The sequence below is a fragment of the Hyperoodon ampullatus genome (genome assembly GCF_949752795.1).
Source record: "Hyperoodon ampullatus genome assembly, chromosome: 5".
Lineage (NCBI taxonomy): Eukaryota > Metazoa > Chordata > Mammalia > Artiodactyla > Ziphiidae > Hyperoodon > Hyperoodon ampullatus.
In genome coordinates, this window is record NC_136918.1 from 36,394,417 (window position 1) to 36,410,098 (window position 15,682).

A 15,682-nucleotide genomic window follows, 5' to 3' on the forward strand; every position below is an offset into this window, starting at 1 on the left:
GACTCTGAAAATAAATTTATTGCCAGGCTTCATGACTGATTCATATTTTGATAAGTGAAGTGTTCCAAAGGATTAAAATTGTCATAAACTTATTCTACTGGTGGTGGCTGAGATCACGTTGATGTATCAGAGCTCATTTCAAAACCTCATTGATTGTGGGACTTTTTTCTTAATGGTGCAAACTTTAATCACTAGCTGGTTTTTCTTTAAAACAGTCAAAAGTAATGACAGTGGAATCCAGCAGAGCTCTGATGATGGAAGAGAATCTTTACCTTCCACAGTGTCAGCCAATAGTTTATATGAGCCGGGTGAGTTTTGGTGAAATTCAATGTTAATTGGTATTGTTTGCTGAAAAATGCATGTGGAAAATGCCAAGTTTGATTAAATAGTTTCTGAAGGAAGTGGTTAGTCTTTTAGAAGGTACTAAGGGGCAGTTAATACTGCTGAATGAGAAAGCAGCTGTTTTCATATTTGGAAGTTCTCTCTTAGCTGTACATTTTTCTAAGCCTCAAGATATGTGTCAATAGCTAAGGATAATTTTTAATCCACATGTACGGTATTTCTTATTACCCGTTATCTTTTTTTGTGGCTGTCTTTTCTTATCAGGAGAAAGAGATCAGCAAATCCCCCACATCCCCCCCAAGTTAGGTTTTTCTTCTGACCTGTGCTTTCCTCCTATATTCTCTCCTTTATGATTTCAGTGGTTATGATCTTGCAGAATACTCAGGATAGTAAGCATTCTTTAAATTATTTGAATTGCTTGTACTGCAAATTGTGATGATGGTATTGGACCATTCTAGAATAGAATCAAGTGAGGTTTGGTCTAGTAGTGAAATCCTTTAGGGATTTTTACTGCCTCTTCTGAGCCTCTAAGTCCAGGCTTATAGTCATATATACCTAATTTTAATCTAATACAGAGTAATTTACCTATCCATTGGATACTGGCAAGACCATAAAGGCCTGGTGTACTAGTCGATGTATTTATAAGAGAAGAAGGTTGTGGAGAGTGATTAGTCTACAGGAAATAAGATTCCTTTGTGAACATCTCCCATTAGCTCATTTTGTTAAACTAGTGGTTTCTTATGTCACAGCTTTCATACTGTGATACAGGTAAGAGTTCGCTTTTTTAAAAAGCTGTGGTAAGATACACATAACGTAAAATTTACCATCTTAACAATTTTCAAGTGTACAGTTCAGTGACATTAAATCTGTTCACACTGTTGTGCTGCCATCACCACCATCTATCCACAGAACTCTTTTCATCTTACAGAACTGAAATTCTGTACCTATGAAGCAATGACTCCCCATTCTTTCCCTCCCTCCTTTCCAAGAGCTCATTTTTATTGATGTATTTGTGTTTGCTTTTCAGAGGCAGAAAGGCAGGATTCTTCTGTGTTTCTCGACTCTAAACATCTTAATCCAGGACTACAGCTTTATAGGGCTTCGTATGAAAAAAATCTTCCTAAAATGGCTGAAGCTTTGGCTCATGGCGCAGATGTGAACTGGGCTAATTCTGAGGAAAACAAAGCAACACCACTTATTCAGGCTGTATTAGGGGTATGAATTTGTAAATTCAGGTCTTCAGTGGTAGTAGAGCATAAAAAAAATCATAATTCATTTTGAGCATAGCTTTAACATTATTGTTTGCTTTAAGAGATGGGATAGAAAATAGAAGCAGCAGCTAGTAGTGATTTCTGAACATCACTTTGTGTAAGCTCAATTTTTTTTCTTAATGAGGGAGTTCTAGTAATGAAAGTAGTGGGTTTTGCTAGATCACAAACTGCAAATTGAATCCCAGTTAGAAGTAGTTCTTGGGAAGAAAATAATATAATTTATCATTTTTGCAGGGGGGTATTTTCTCTTTTGGGGAAAATACAATAGAAAGGCTATTAGAGTAAAGTAAATACTCTGTTAATAGAAATATATTGTTGTTTCTCCATTGTTATCTTCTTTTTTCCTCTAAGGGCTCTTTGGTGACATGCGAGTTTCTCCTTCAGAATGGTGCTAATGTGAACCAGAGAGATGTGCAAGGGCGGGGACCACTGCACCATGCCACTGTCTTAGGGCACACGGGGTAAACTAGTGCTTATATATTTAAGTAGATTTTATTTGAAAAAGTTATTTTGAAATAATGTTTTGCTCTTTCTCAGGTTAAGATTGTTAGCTAGAGCTTGTAAAGTGTTACTTTCCTTGACTTATACGGTCATGCTGGAACTTAAAATTTTTTTAAATTTCATTCAGAAAAAAGATATGGTTACTTTTCAGATAAGAATATTGCCAAGCTTACTTTGAACTTTACTAATTCTTTATATAGATCTGTTTTAGTATTTAAAACTGTGGTGAAGTTGTGATGATTTCATCAGACAACTTAAGTCTGTATTTGTGTATATTTATGCATGTACATACATTATGTACATAACACATACATTTTGGGAGAGTTTTGTAACTTTGTAAATTTTAGTTTTCCCACAAGGTAGTTAATTCTTATTTTGTGCTATTGATGTGTGACTTCTGGAGCAATATTTAGATGCACAGAACAATAAAGCCGTAAAAATGGGCTTTCTACTAGAGGGTACAAATAAAGTCAAAATATTGGCCTTATATAAAGTTTGTGTCATAGGTCATTGTTTTTCAATAAAACATCTCAGGATCTCCAAGTCTTATTACCTGGACAAACAAGAAACTGTCCTTTTTTAATGTTTATTTATAGCATCTTCTATTTTCATCATAGCTTCTTTTGTTTCCCCCTATTAGCAAGAAGATTCAGTTCAATAACTTTATCATAAAGACTTTTCTCTACTTAAAAATGGTTGTATTTAACTCATCCTTTGTATTTTCTTCATAATCATAATTATTCCCATTTTACTTTATAGACTCCATTTATTCATTTTTTTCATTTTTTTTCATTTTTGTCAGTTTCTTCAAGTTATGAACATTTGTGGAATACAGCGGCAAGATTGCTTCCCACTCGTTGCTGTTGTATTATCGTTAATGTTTTATGATGTTAACATTGCCTTGGCTTTCTTCTTTCCCAGATAATGACCTTGAGTGATTTTTGTTTTATTTATGTTTATAGTTATCTGTGTACATCTTTTTATGATACTCTTCGAGGGTAGGGACCGTAATTTATACATCCCACTATGCCGTATATTATCAGGTTAAATGTGAAAATATCATGAGATTTATAAAATGTTGATCATGGTAGATTTTTATTATTAGGGTCAATATTCAGTACATCTTTGTAGAATGAATCAAGAATTTCCTAATGAAAATGTTATTTCTTTAAGTAGTGCTTTTTATTTCTTACGGTGAATACTAATTTTTTTTCTTATCGGCAATATCTCAAAAACGCTGTTCCCTTAAACAGGCAGGTATGTTTATTCCTAAAACGAGGTGCCAATCAACATGCCACTGATGAAGAAGGGAAGGACCCTTTGAGTATAGCTGTGGAAGCAGCCAATGCTGATATAGTGACCTTGTAAGTGTTTTCTTTTCACTTGATTATTTCCCATACACCATATTACTTAATACAGGGTTTAAACTTAGAGTTTCGTGTGTAGGCATGAAATTTAAACTTGGTTCTTTACTAGAAGCCATTTACTTCTCTAAGCACGTTAAATGCATGAAGCACTTTACATACATGAACTTACTTGGTTCCCACCTCAACCCTGTGAGGAGGGTTTTATTATTATCAGCCTCATTTTATAAGGAAGCCAAGCCACAAATAATTTGAGAAACTAGTAAGTGGTAGAGCTGGGATTTGAAACCAAGAATTTTGGCTCTAAAACCCATGTGCTTAGCCACTTCTGTTATACTGCCTGGCCAGTAGGAACAGAAAATCAGTAACTTTTCTGATTCTTTAACTCTCAGTACAGTACTGGGGTGGGAGTTGGATTGGTATAGTAACAGGCAATTTTTCGACTACCTCAGGAATTAGAGGATTATAAGCAGGGAAGCCAACTGCATTGATGTTAGTAACTTTTGCAGTTGCATTTCCTTTGGGCAGTGATAATTAGGGGACCTGTTTGTACTTATTTTTTTAAAGAATCATTCGTATGAGTACTCTATTTTGAGGTAAAAATATTTGTTTTGGAATGTTTGAATACAATTTAACATGACCTACTAAAGAAAGAATCTTGAGGTCTTTATTTGATTTTCATCTTAGATCAGAGTTGTTCATTACACTTGGAATCTAGGAATGTGGTTGTCACCTACACTTTGTTGTTATGTAGGAAGTCTCAAGCATATGTTGTATGAATCGCTTATTCATTCTATTCTGAATGAAGCCCAGGATTGCCGATTCCCTGTTAAATAAGTAGAGATAGTTCCATCTACACTACTGAATTTCAGTCACTTACAGATAGAAACTCCCTTGACTGTCTTGAACTCCTGAGCTCCCACTGAGAATTCTTGACTTGCCATATATCACCCCTCCCTGACCCTTGCCAGATTAAAACAAAACGAAAAAACAGAAGAGCAAAACATATTTTCTCTGTACTTAGCTTCTTTTCCTCACTGGAGGGGTTATTGTTATTATGGAGACTATTGTAGGAAAATTTAGATCTATTAAATCATTATAGACTTAAAATTGGAGAAAGATAAGTTATTAAAGGAAAGATAGGAGTGATATACAGAGACATTAACCCTGGCTGCAGCTTCCCAGGCAATTCTTACAGTAATGGCCCTTCTTCCCCCAAAATATGGTTCCAAATTGTCTAAGTTTTCTCATTTTGCTTTATATGAGGACGTCAGTTTTACTTACAGTTTTCTGAAACAGGGATCCTCTGTGAAAAGTCCAAATACCAAAAAGGGAGACTTATCTTGCTATTATTAATTCACACAATGGTTGGAAAGGAAATGGCAGGGAATTGTGGTACTTTGAAGATAAGAAAAGCCCATGTCAGATGCGGCACCTGCCAGAGAGAGCATGTTAGAAGAGGGTGACAGAAGTCTGGGAAGGCGATGAGGATTTGGCGGCCTGGAGGACAGGCAAGAAGTACTGAGTAGGAGAGGGGCACCACAGGTAACATTTGCCTGTTTCAAAGTGTTGCTTAAAGTTAGTAAGAAAATGAGAGGAAATTCTTGTTTTCTTAATCCAGTGCTACAGGTCTTCCTGCTGCCAGGATAAATAACCCAAAAAAGAATGTATAATCAATATGGTAACCATGAAAAAATCTTGGTAACCTGTGGTCACTTATAATGTCTGTAGGTCAGAATATATCCCCAGTATTTATAGATAACACATGCTGTTTATACATCTGGAACTACCGTACCTCAGGGTGAACCAGAATGAACTTATGACAGGCTATTGCTTCCATTCTATAGAAGCAATAATTTCAGCAGATGGCAGTTAAAGTTTGACAGGTTGCTTTAGGAGCCAGGAATTATCTGTGTCTGGAGGAAGTAAGCTGCTAGAGGTGCTGCCAGGAACCTGCTTAAACAGAACTGAAGTGCCCTTGTTAGAAGTCTTTTATTGTCTTCTCTCATGAGAATTGTATAAGATAAAATACAGTTATTTTTGTATCTCAGATTGCTGGGCCTGATAAACTAAAAGTACTTTTGTTTCAGTGGCAAATACTGGTAAAAGAAAAAATTACATGAATACGTCTTAGCTGCGTATGTAATTCATTAGTTTATAAATATTTATATTGTATAACTTATCTAAAAAATTCTTTTATTTAATTTTAGGTTACGTTTAGCAAGAATGAATGAAGAGATGCGGGAATCAGAAGGACTTTATGGACAGCCAGGTCAATATTCTACTAATAACCATACTGAAATGCAGTATAAGAAATGCATCCAGGAATTTATCAGTTTACAACTGGAAGATTCATAGTTCTTTAGCAAACTAACTTAATGCTACAGAGTTTTTATAAATTACTTGTAAATTGTGAGTTGTTAGGTGTATACTGTACTTACTGAATTCTTGGGAGTGGCTCACTCCCGAGCCTTTAAAAATCCATAACTATTCCTATTACAGAACACATTTACTTGCTGTATCTAACTCTGGCTGCTGACTTCTTTATCTGCTGTACAGATGTCTTCCATATACATTCCAGAGCGGCAAATGGAATGATAACGTATCTTTATACACTTAGAGCAGCACAGCAGTCATTTTCTTTTTGGCTGTCAAGTGAATATAACAAAATTGTTTTCTTTTTGTTATTCAGGGAATTTCTATAAATTGTGTTCAGGGAAAAAAACAAATCACTATGTGTTGACATATAAAAGTCAGTATGGAAAATGCCTAGAAGAAGTTTATTAAATTAAGAGTTCCGTATTTGATCTAAAAATGAGTGGAAGGTTTAAGAATAAAATTTACCAGTAGGTTAAGAAGTCCATAATGCAAATGGAGTTAGTTTAAAAGGTATAGGGAAAAGATCAAATTTTATCTTGTACCTTTGCCCCAAGTAATTGTACAATATCTGTTGGATAAATGGAAGTATTTAGAAGAATATTTCATGAGCTTGATGGCAAAGTAGACGTATTCTTATTAGAGAGAACTCAGGATCAGCTCAAGTCTCATTTTGAGTAATTTTTGAGTCGAGATGTCAAGAAAAGCAAGAAATGTTGCTGATCAGATTTCTTTCTTTGATGAACATATCCTGATTAGACATTCTTCACAAAGAAGAGAGTAATAATTAGCTCTCCAGTTTCATGAATTAGAGTATATGAATTACTAATTTATCTGTTTTAAATTCATATACATGCTGGTTAAAAATTTAGGAATTCATGACTAAAATAATTGAGAATGTTCAGTTTTAAGTGAGTATGTTTGATTTTTTTTCAATGACTATTAATATATTATTTTAAAAGTGGCTTGTGATATAATCTATCTTTCCTGTTTAAGTATGTTTTGAAATTTCTGCACTTTATGCTAGCTTCAGCCATTTACTTTTATTTTAGCCAGATTAATATATAACTAAGATAAATATGGGGCCATTCCTTTCTCAGAGGACTGTATTTATTACTTATTTTTGGTCTAATTTAATAGGAACAAATAAGAACTTTGAGAATAGAGGCACTTCAGCTAGATACTTCTAATCTAGGGTGTCCCACTTTAATCCTATGGATCAAACAGTACTACTGACTCATGATGTACCAAGATGTAAGAGTGCTGATTAAGGGTGAAGTCTCAGCGTTAATTCTGAATTTCACCCATTTGTTTTAAACTTGAATGTTAGACTTTAAATACATTATAATTTTGTAACAGATATACACTTAAGCGATAGTATTACTAGGCCATTTTTGAGGCCTTTATGTTTAAGCACTTTAAAATGAAAATTATTCAAAGACTATGACCTGATTCGTGAGATAAGAGTGAACTTCAAGATTTTAAGTTAAACAGTTTTTTTTTTTCCTGACATTTTAAGTGTAAATGTTTGGTCAGCTGCTCTTTCCTTAAGGTGTTTGCTGATGAAGCTGCACCCAGCTGATTAGTCAGAAGGTCGGTGGGTGACTTTTCTCTGGAGCTGGGAAGCTTGGAAGGACAGGTCTTCTTATGTTCTTGCAGCTTCTAGTTCCACTTAAACTGCTCGGGCTTCTGCCCCCATCTAGGAGCATTCAAATGTCTCTTTCACTGTTGTTTTATGTATAAGTCTTTGAGTATATACCTTCCGCTCAACAGTAGAAAAACAGATTTTTCCAATTTATTTGAATGAAAATTTGAAGAAAAGGCTTATTTAAAAAAAACAAGCTTGGGTTTCCCTGGTGGTGCAGTGGTTGAGAGAGTCCGCCTGCCGATGCAGGGGACACGGGTTCGTGCCCCGGTCTGGGAAGATCCCACATGCCGCGGAGTGGCTGGGCCCATGAGCCATGGCCGCTGAGCCTGTGCGTCCAGAGCCTGTGCTCCCAACAGTGAGAGGCCCGTGTACTGCAAAATAAATAAATAAATAAATAAATAAAACAAGCTTTCCCACCACTCAAGTTTTAGCTTAGAAAAGATTAAAAAATAGATGAGAAGTCTGGAAATGGTATATCAGCAGAATAAAATGAGATTCTGATTTGGTTATAATTAGATTTTAAATTCATTTGGGGGTCTCATAGTTAAAGCAGAACAACTTTATACTTATACAGGTGACATGGTAAAATGGCTCAGCAATTGCTCTCTGGCTACTTTTCCTTTATGAGTCTTGGGAGAGCAGATATTTTTGCTCAGGCAGCAGGTCTTTTTTCTTCTCTGCTTATCACTGTAAATTTCCCTCTCATAGATTTTGGTTGGTTGTTTTATCTAGATCCTTTTTTTTGTTGCCTAGCAATAGAAGGAAAACTTCAGAATTCTGGGTAGTTTTAAAAGGCGGGTATTTTCAATTTTTTCATTATGAAGAGCCCTACCATTAAAAGACTCAGATATAATCTTTGGGAATGATGGACCTATTTCTAGGAAACCCCACTTTTGAACTTTCTGTCTACAACCCTACGGACCTGAGACTCCCTGTTTTTTGCAAGGCGACTTAAGAGCACACATTTCCTGAAGGGAAGATGTATCCTTCTTTGTCAGTTCCCACAACTCATACGACTGGGTGGGTGAGTGCACCATCACGCTGTGCTCTCAATTGTTGGAAACCAGTTTGGTGGTTCCCACAGTCTCTGGCTCTGTGACTCCTCTTGATTGTTGGCAGAGTTTCTCAGCCAGTTGAAAATCACTGCTTTAGTGAACCACTACCTGTTACGTGAGTATGTTGCTGATGAAGATTGATCATTGATCTAATCAGTTACAAAAAGGAAGCTGTAATCAGCCCAGAAGGGGCAGGATCATACACTGATCACCTGGGAGTAGGGTCTCACAAGCTGCCATATCTTTGAGGGGAGTACATTATGAGAGCAAAATTAGCAAAATCTTGGATCATCACTGCTGTTGCAGTGCTTATTCTGAATACCAAAAGTCAAGAACTGTTTTAAACTATCAGTGGAAATATAGCAGTCCACATTTCAAAAAACTCAGAACTGTCCAGGCACATGGAGGAGTTAACTTTCTGAAGAGAAATAAAATGTGATGAAGTAATTTAAAGAATATAACTTAGTATTACAAATATTGGGTGGTTAGTTGTTTACTGTTTATAATAGACTGTTAAATGTACTCATATGAACTTTCCAGGGCAACATATTCTGGGTTACTGTTTATGTATTCTAGTGTAGACAAGTTATATTTGCCGTGGGAAACATTCTAAATGATTAAAATTGTATTTAAAGAATCATATTGAAGTTCAATTTGTGTTAACTATATTAAATATCTTAGTCACTATTGTTATTGTAACGTTTGCTTTCTGACAACACATTTTGAGGCCTAAGAAAGGTATTATATTGATAAGTCCCTTAATTAACATTTGGTTAGAAACTGAATGTTAACAAAAAGTTTTGTGTATGTGTGTGAAGGTGAGACTTCCTTTTGTATTGTATTAACTCTTTTAAAATGTATTCAGTAAGTGAAACCAATGAGTAGTGTAGCACCAACACTTTCCTTCAAGGAAGCATTTAATTCAGTGAATTAAAAAAATCTTATAATTTGTTTTGCATGGTACAGTGGTTCTACTAAAATGTACTTGTGTAGTAGGTACTTTAAAAACAAAAACTGGGAAACCACAAAAAGAAAAAGAAAAATCCCACAACCTGTTATACAAAATATGCATTGCTAATAGTAGAAGCCATATATTGCCATTGTACTGTTGTAATACTTAAGATTGCTCACCTGGTGCTATCTGTAAACTATTTGGCATTAGCATCTATTAGATACTTCTTCCTATTTCTTCTTGAATGTATAATGTGTGCCTTTTAAGTTATTTCTGGTGTTGAATGGTAAAATCAGTGTGGTATTTTTGTATTATGATCTGCACTTTACACTTTCTTGGAAAGTAAAACTCCAGACTCTCCAGTTTAAATAGTATTTTTAAAATATTTATAATGTTTACAATAAATATTTTAAATATTTGAATTCAACATCTAAGAATAAGAAAAAAATTTAAATATTTTATATGGTCTGTTGAGTGATGTTTAATGTTTGTCTCTTCTCAGTTTATTTTATATCTTTTAGAGTGGCTAATAATGGGAGTAGATTGTAGTTTGTCTTTTAATGTGGGGTAAACTTTTATGAAATGAAACATGGGTGTAATTGAATTGTCTTACCCGTTGTTCCACCATATCAACCTTTATTGTTTTAGTAACAATAATATGAGTTAGATGTTACTCTTAGCCAACGTATTAAGGTTCTCTTCTTACTGTATTTTTTCTTTTTAAAGTAGATTGATTGATTCAGGTCATGAGAAAATTTCCAGGGCTAAATGAAAAACTACGTAGAGATTTTAATAACTTGCTTTTTACATTGACTAAATATTAAAAGCATTAAATTTTTTTTATTGAAAATCTTGGGTTATGCTGTTAGACCTTTTACTAGATCTATATCCCCCTCCCCCAGATTTTTTCTAATTCTCTGGCTTTTGGTATGACATCTGTTGCCTCAAAAAAATCTCACTTTTTAAAAGCTGACAAAACTTACTGCACTATTAACAACAACTGTATCAATGAGTGTGTAATAAGATGGATGCAAGGTATCTTATGGGGAATAATTATAAAACCATGTTCCGACAATAGTCATCTAAAACAGTATTTGACAGTTTAAATTCTCTTTTCTAAATCAGAAAACAGAATTATGCCCAGCTTCTGCATAAAGTTAATATGTTTAACAGGAAGCATTTTGATGAATGATTCATCTTGAAAATAAGATTTCATTTTATACAAATCTTTTGTCTGAGGAGTTAGCCTGTATGTGTGTTATATATTTAGTTTTTCATTGCAAGAAAAATAGTATTCAATCCACTATAATGTCAGTATCTATAATCTTCTCTACAAGCATATTTGTACGTATAAACACTTGTATTACTCTAATTTAACAGATGTCTTTGATATTTATTCCCCTTTTGTCATAGCATCCTTGCTCATATGACCTACAGTAAATGAAAAACTGACTAAATGTGAAATGATTTTAAAGTCATTTTCTAGGCTTTATTGTTTTATAAGCCTAGTAAAAAGTGGATTAGGTGCATTAGTTTTAGTTAAGAATTAAAGTTTGAGTAAAGACTTACTTTTTCACATGCTATTTAAATTAAAATGCCTTTAATTAAAAGATAATATTAAAATATGAGGCTTTTTTTCCCACATGGTTATTAGTTTTGTCTTGCTAATAACTTGCATCCAACAGAAACATTAGTGTTTGTTTTTGGTCTTTTCGTTTGGCCTTGATCAAGGGAAATATTTATTTAAAGAATGCCTTGTTTATTTAGAATGATGTGATTTACCTCATTTAGAATGACTTTTATTTCTCATGTGTTAATAAATGTATTTCTTTATATTGCTTTAAAACACTTGCATCTTTGCTCTTTTCTAACTCTGAACTTTCCTCTGTGGCTGCATCTGAGGTGCTTTTTTCAGGTATAGTTTTTTTTTTTTCCTTCCACTATATACTTTTCCAGCACTTATATTTAGTTGGTCTTTTTTCTTCCAAAAATGCTCATCTGAACAAAATTTTAATGTAATGAATTACAAAATAGTTACTAGTCCTAAAAATGAATGTTGTTTATTAATACTTTCAATTGTGTAAATTTTAAAAGTCTTCTCATTTTACTTTCATGCAGGTGATGAAACTTACCAGGATATTTTTCGTGATTTCTCCCAAATGGCATCCAATAATCCAGAGAAACTAAATCGTTTCCAGCAAGATTCACAGAAATTTTGAATTTTTTTAAGAAGGGGAAAATAGTAAATCTGGTGACTCCCTAAAGTATACATCTGAAAACTCACAGATTTTTACTTCTTTAATTCTACTTACTTACTTTTAGTAGCTATTGAGTTGTTTGGGAAAAAGGTACCCGTTCATTGATATTTTTATAAATCAAAACATAGATCTCTAGTACTTGGGAGAGGAACCTACTTTAAGACTTCTTTTATTAAAATTTTTTTTAAAAGCCTGTTTAAAGGGCTATTTTTTATAGATTAAAATTTAAATCTAGTCTTAGGCCACCTCTAGGTTACAAGATGCTAAGAGTTTAGACAAAATAATCTTTTTTTCCCAGTGGGTGGTAGCATTGACTTTTTTTCTTCTGTGCACCGTGCCCAGGATCGTTCAATCAAGCATATCGGCATCGAGTGGGAGCCTGATGTCCTGCCTGACTTGAGAATATGTCTTTGCTTTAGCTTCCCTGATGTTGGTGATTCAGAAATAGTTTTTTTCTGTTTGTTTGTTTGTTTCTTGGTAGCCTAGCTGTCATATACACAATATGTAATTTAATTATTAGAACTAGAGAATATATGCCCCCCCATTTGCTCATAAATGCAGTTATATTCCTCAGTTATTGTCCAGTACTTTAACGTACATACAGTGGCTGTACAGATTGACATAACTCAGTCCTTTAGATTTATTCCATTTTATGAAGGAAAAAAAAAAGCCCTTGACAATAGTTTTTTTTAAATTACCAAAAGAATCTCATAGAAGTTGTAGCTCTTCATTGTTTAGTTGATTTCCTAAAACCTTGACAAATTTATTGATGTAACAAAACTGTGTTTCAAAGGTTACTTGAATGTTGCAAAATTATGCTTTCATCAGATTGTAACTATCAAAGGAAAAGTTGACTTACAATGTAGAACATTTTTATATTTGAAATGTGTCCTTTTCCAGATACATTTTTGCTGTTGCTCCTAGTGAAAAGAAAAATCTCTCTGTAAAAGGAGTAAAAAAAAGACTCAAGTTTTTTTAGTTTATACTAAAATATACAGCAATAAATTGCTTTTTAATTCTTCTAACATCTCTCCTGTGTACTTGTTGTACACGGTATACATTCTTTTAAATTCTAGCATCTATATAGCTTTAGTATTTGGTTATATGAATCACAGACCCTTGAATTCCAAAATATTATGGGTGTACTAATTTTCCAGGTATATGCTACAGATTAGTCTGATTCTATCTTTGATTGACGTATCTTGTCAGGAATATAAAATAAGTAATTTGCCTTATGGTTTCTTTCTAATATTGTCATAATTAAGTTTAACTTTCTTTTTCAAGTTACATGTAAGTAATATTATTAATACTCAGTTTCTAAATGAGAGGTTTTTAAACTTGAGTTGCCAAATGAGTACAGAAATTATATTTCATTGGGTACATAATAAATTTTCTAACATTTTCCCACCAGTAAGTAGAGTTTTCTAAGTTGACTGAACATCAAATCAGAATCTGTCTAAACAGGAATTATACTGACATAAATTCACATCACAGAAAAGGTTCCATATTTGTTTGGCCAAATTGCATGCATATAATGCTTATTTAGTAATAATTGCTGTGTATTAGATAAGGATACAAATATATTTAGGGATTATTTCTAAGGAAATGCTAACTTCCAAAGCCTTGTATTTTAATTGCAACAATGCCAGGAACCTTAAGTCTTTCCTGTTTCACCTCAGAGTCACAGGTCACCGGGCTTTGCAAAAGTCTGATTTGTAGCATTTTTATTAGTGTACTTTGAAATTAATTGTTCGAAAAGCTCAAGGAGAAGGAAATATGTTGAGAAAAGAAAGAAACAAAGGAAGAAAGAAAAAAAGAGAAAAGAGAACCTCACTTTTCCTTTGTAGTGCCTATTCCTGTTTTGCTCCAAGGAATTCATCTGACCTTTATCTGAGGAAGCCTAGGCAGTTTACCTTTTGGATCCAGCCTTTGGTCTTCAGATCACCTCTGGGATCTCTGGTTGTAAAAGCAATCCTTGATCATACTCTTAACTCCTGTGGCTTCAGTCATGAGTTGTTAATGTGGCAGTAATTAGTGTCTACTTAAATTTAATTGTTAGAGATGTAATTGAAGTACACTAAAGATCATGGTTCTGAATATCTTCAGAGAAAGTGAAATTCTTAACAGTACAGGGAGCCCGTACGTACAAAAATATACTTCTGTGGCTTGATTTCTTGAATATGCCGAGACCCAATTTGGATTAAATTTGGCAGAAATGATGCAGGAGTAACAGCAAGGTTTTAAAGTAAATTAATGGTTACAAGTAGTTACAGAGTAGGTTGGCTCTTAACCAAGGTGAATTAGCTGTGTCAACTAATAGCCTTTCTGTACTATGTAACAAATCTTAGTTTCATTATGCTGTGAATTATTCAGTATAATATGATAAATTATAGTTTAAACAACGTTAGTCATACTCTTGGGCTTCAGAAATCAATTTGACTGTCCTTTGTTTTCATTCCCTCACTGATCTGGTATTAGTTTCTGATTCCTTATCATTATTCCATTAACTCATTAACTTAAAAGAGTAATCTCAAAATAAGAATAGCAGTACTATGAGGAATTCATAAAATACAGTTTCATGTTAGAACTAGACTAAAGGTAATTGCATAGTTATTTGCAATTTTTTCATTGTAACACTTACATGTTTAAGATTTCTAAGGTTTTAAAAATTACCTTTGGTACAATCCTTAGAAATTCAGAAATTTCCAGGGATTCACTATATTACATTGTTTGCCTAATTTATACTGGTCTTTGTAGATTTTAATCAACTTTGGTGTTTACTTTGTAAAACATATAGATTTTATTTGGAATATTACTTTGGTTCTTCATGGGTGCATTTTGAAAAAAACTTATACTTTCACAGTCTGGACAGCTTAAGTTTGTGATGTGTTAAGCAGTATTTTAAAAATATAATTTTACACATGTGAAGGGGGGTCACGATAAACCAAATTGTATTTAAGATTAAATTTACTATCCATTTTGAATAAGACATTCCCATATCACTCTTATATTGTAGAATTAACTTTTCTGTTTGATAGCACTTTCGACTGTGGACATGAGCTGGAAAAATGCTATATTTTTATAGAATTAACTGTTCAGAATGACTTCAGACCTGCATGATATAGTGGAAAGAGCACTGACTAGTTACCTACTACTCTTATTGGATTCAGAGCTTCTCACAAATAAAATGAGTGGGACGAAACAAGGTGAAACTGTAACAGCATCCCTTGGTGTACTGTTCTGCTGCTCACATCTGCTCACAGTGTGCTTTGCCGTTACTCACAGTAGGACTTCTGATATCTTAATCTAAGAGCACCAACAGTGTCTCTTCTTTGATCCTGGGCTGCTCCTCTTGTTTTACAGAGCGGGTAACTGGTTTGCTGGTTGGTGGCGTAGCTGACACCAGAACCCTTCTCTGACTAGTAGTCAGAGGCACTATACTCATATCATGAAACGATTTGAAATCATTGTAAAGCAGCAAAATTGGATAATGACTGCCAGCTTTCCTTGTGCTTTGATAACGAAGACTCCAAGTATTCTGGAGAACCTGGATATAAAATTACTTGGAAGGAATAGATTAGGGTTTAAATACGTTAAATTTTAGGGAATTTTATATTTTTGCAGTAACAAACATTGATGAAGGCAAAACGTTGTAAAGGTAATTTTAATTCACATATGCTTATCAGTTTCTTAATGCTTCTAAACGAAGACAACTAAAAGGGGCATGGATTCAGTTTAGCCAAATCCTGACATCTATAAATATGATTTTGGGGGCATCCTTTTCTATTTACATAAATTTATCTACTAAAATGAGATAATGGGGGGAGGGAAGTAAGGTTTGATTAAGTAAACTTTTCTCTACATTGCTCTTTTCACTATCTTATGTACTAGATTTTCTTATTTTTCCTCAACACA

General features: G+C 33.8%; 1 protein-coding gene across 1 annotated transcript in view; it reads left to right on the top strand.

Moving 5' to 3' along the window:
• ACAP2 (ArfGAP with coiled-coil, ankyrin repeat and PH domains 2) overlaps positions 1-11,728 on the top strand; it is a gene marked incomplete at its 3' end in the record, with an annotated part of 162,117 nt that extends 150,389 nt beyond the window's left edge. The window contains exons 18-23 of the mRNA XM_079704367.1: positions 216-308; positions 1,370-1,557; positions 1,965-2,074; positions 3,368-3,478; positions 5,689-5,750; positions 11,628-11,728. Coding sequence (XP_079560493.1) covers positions 216-308; positions 1,370-1,557; positions 1,965-2,074; positions 3,368-3,478; positions 5,689-5,750; positions 11,628-11,728 — 665 coding nt within the window. The remainder of the gene's footprint in view (positions 1-215; positions 309-1,369; positions 1,558-1,964; positions 2,075-3,367; positions 3,479-5,688; positions 5,751-11,627) is intronic.
• Between the last annotated feature and the right edge of the window lie 3,954 nt (positions 11,729-15,682).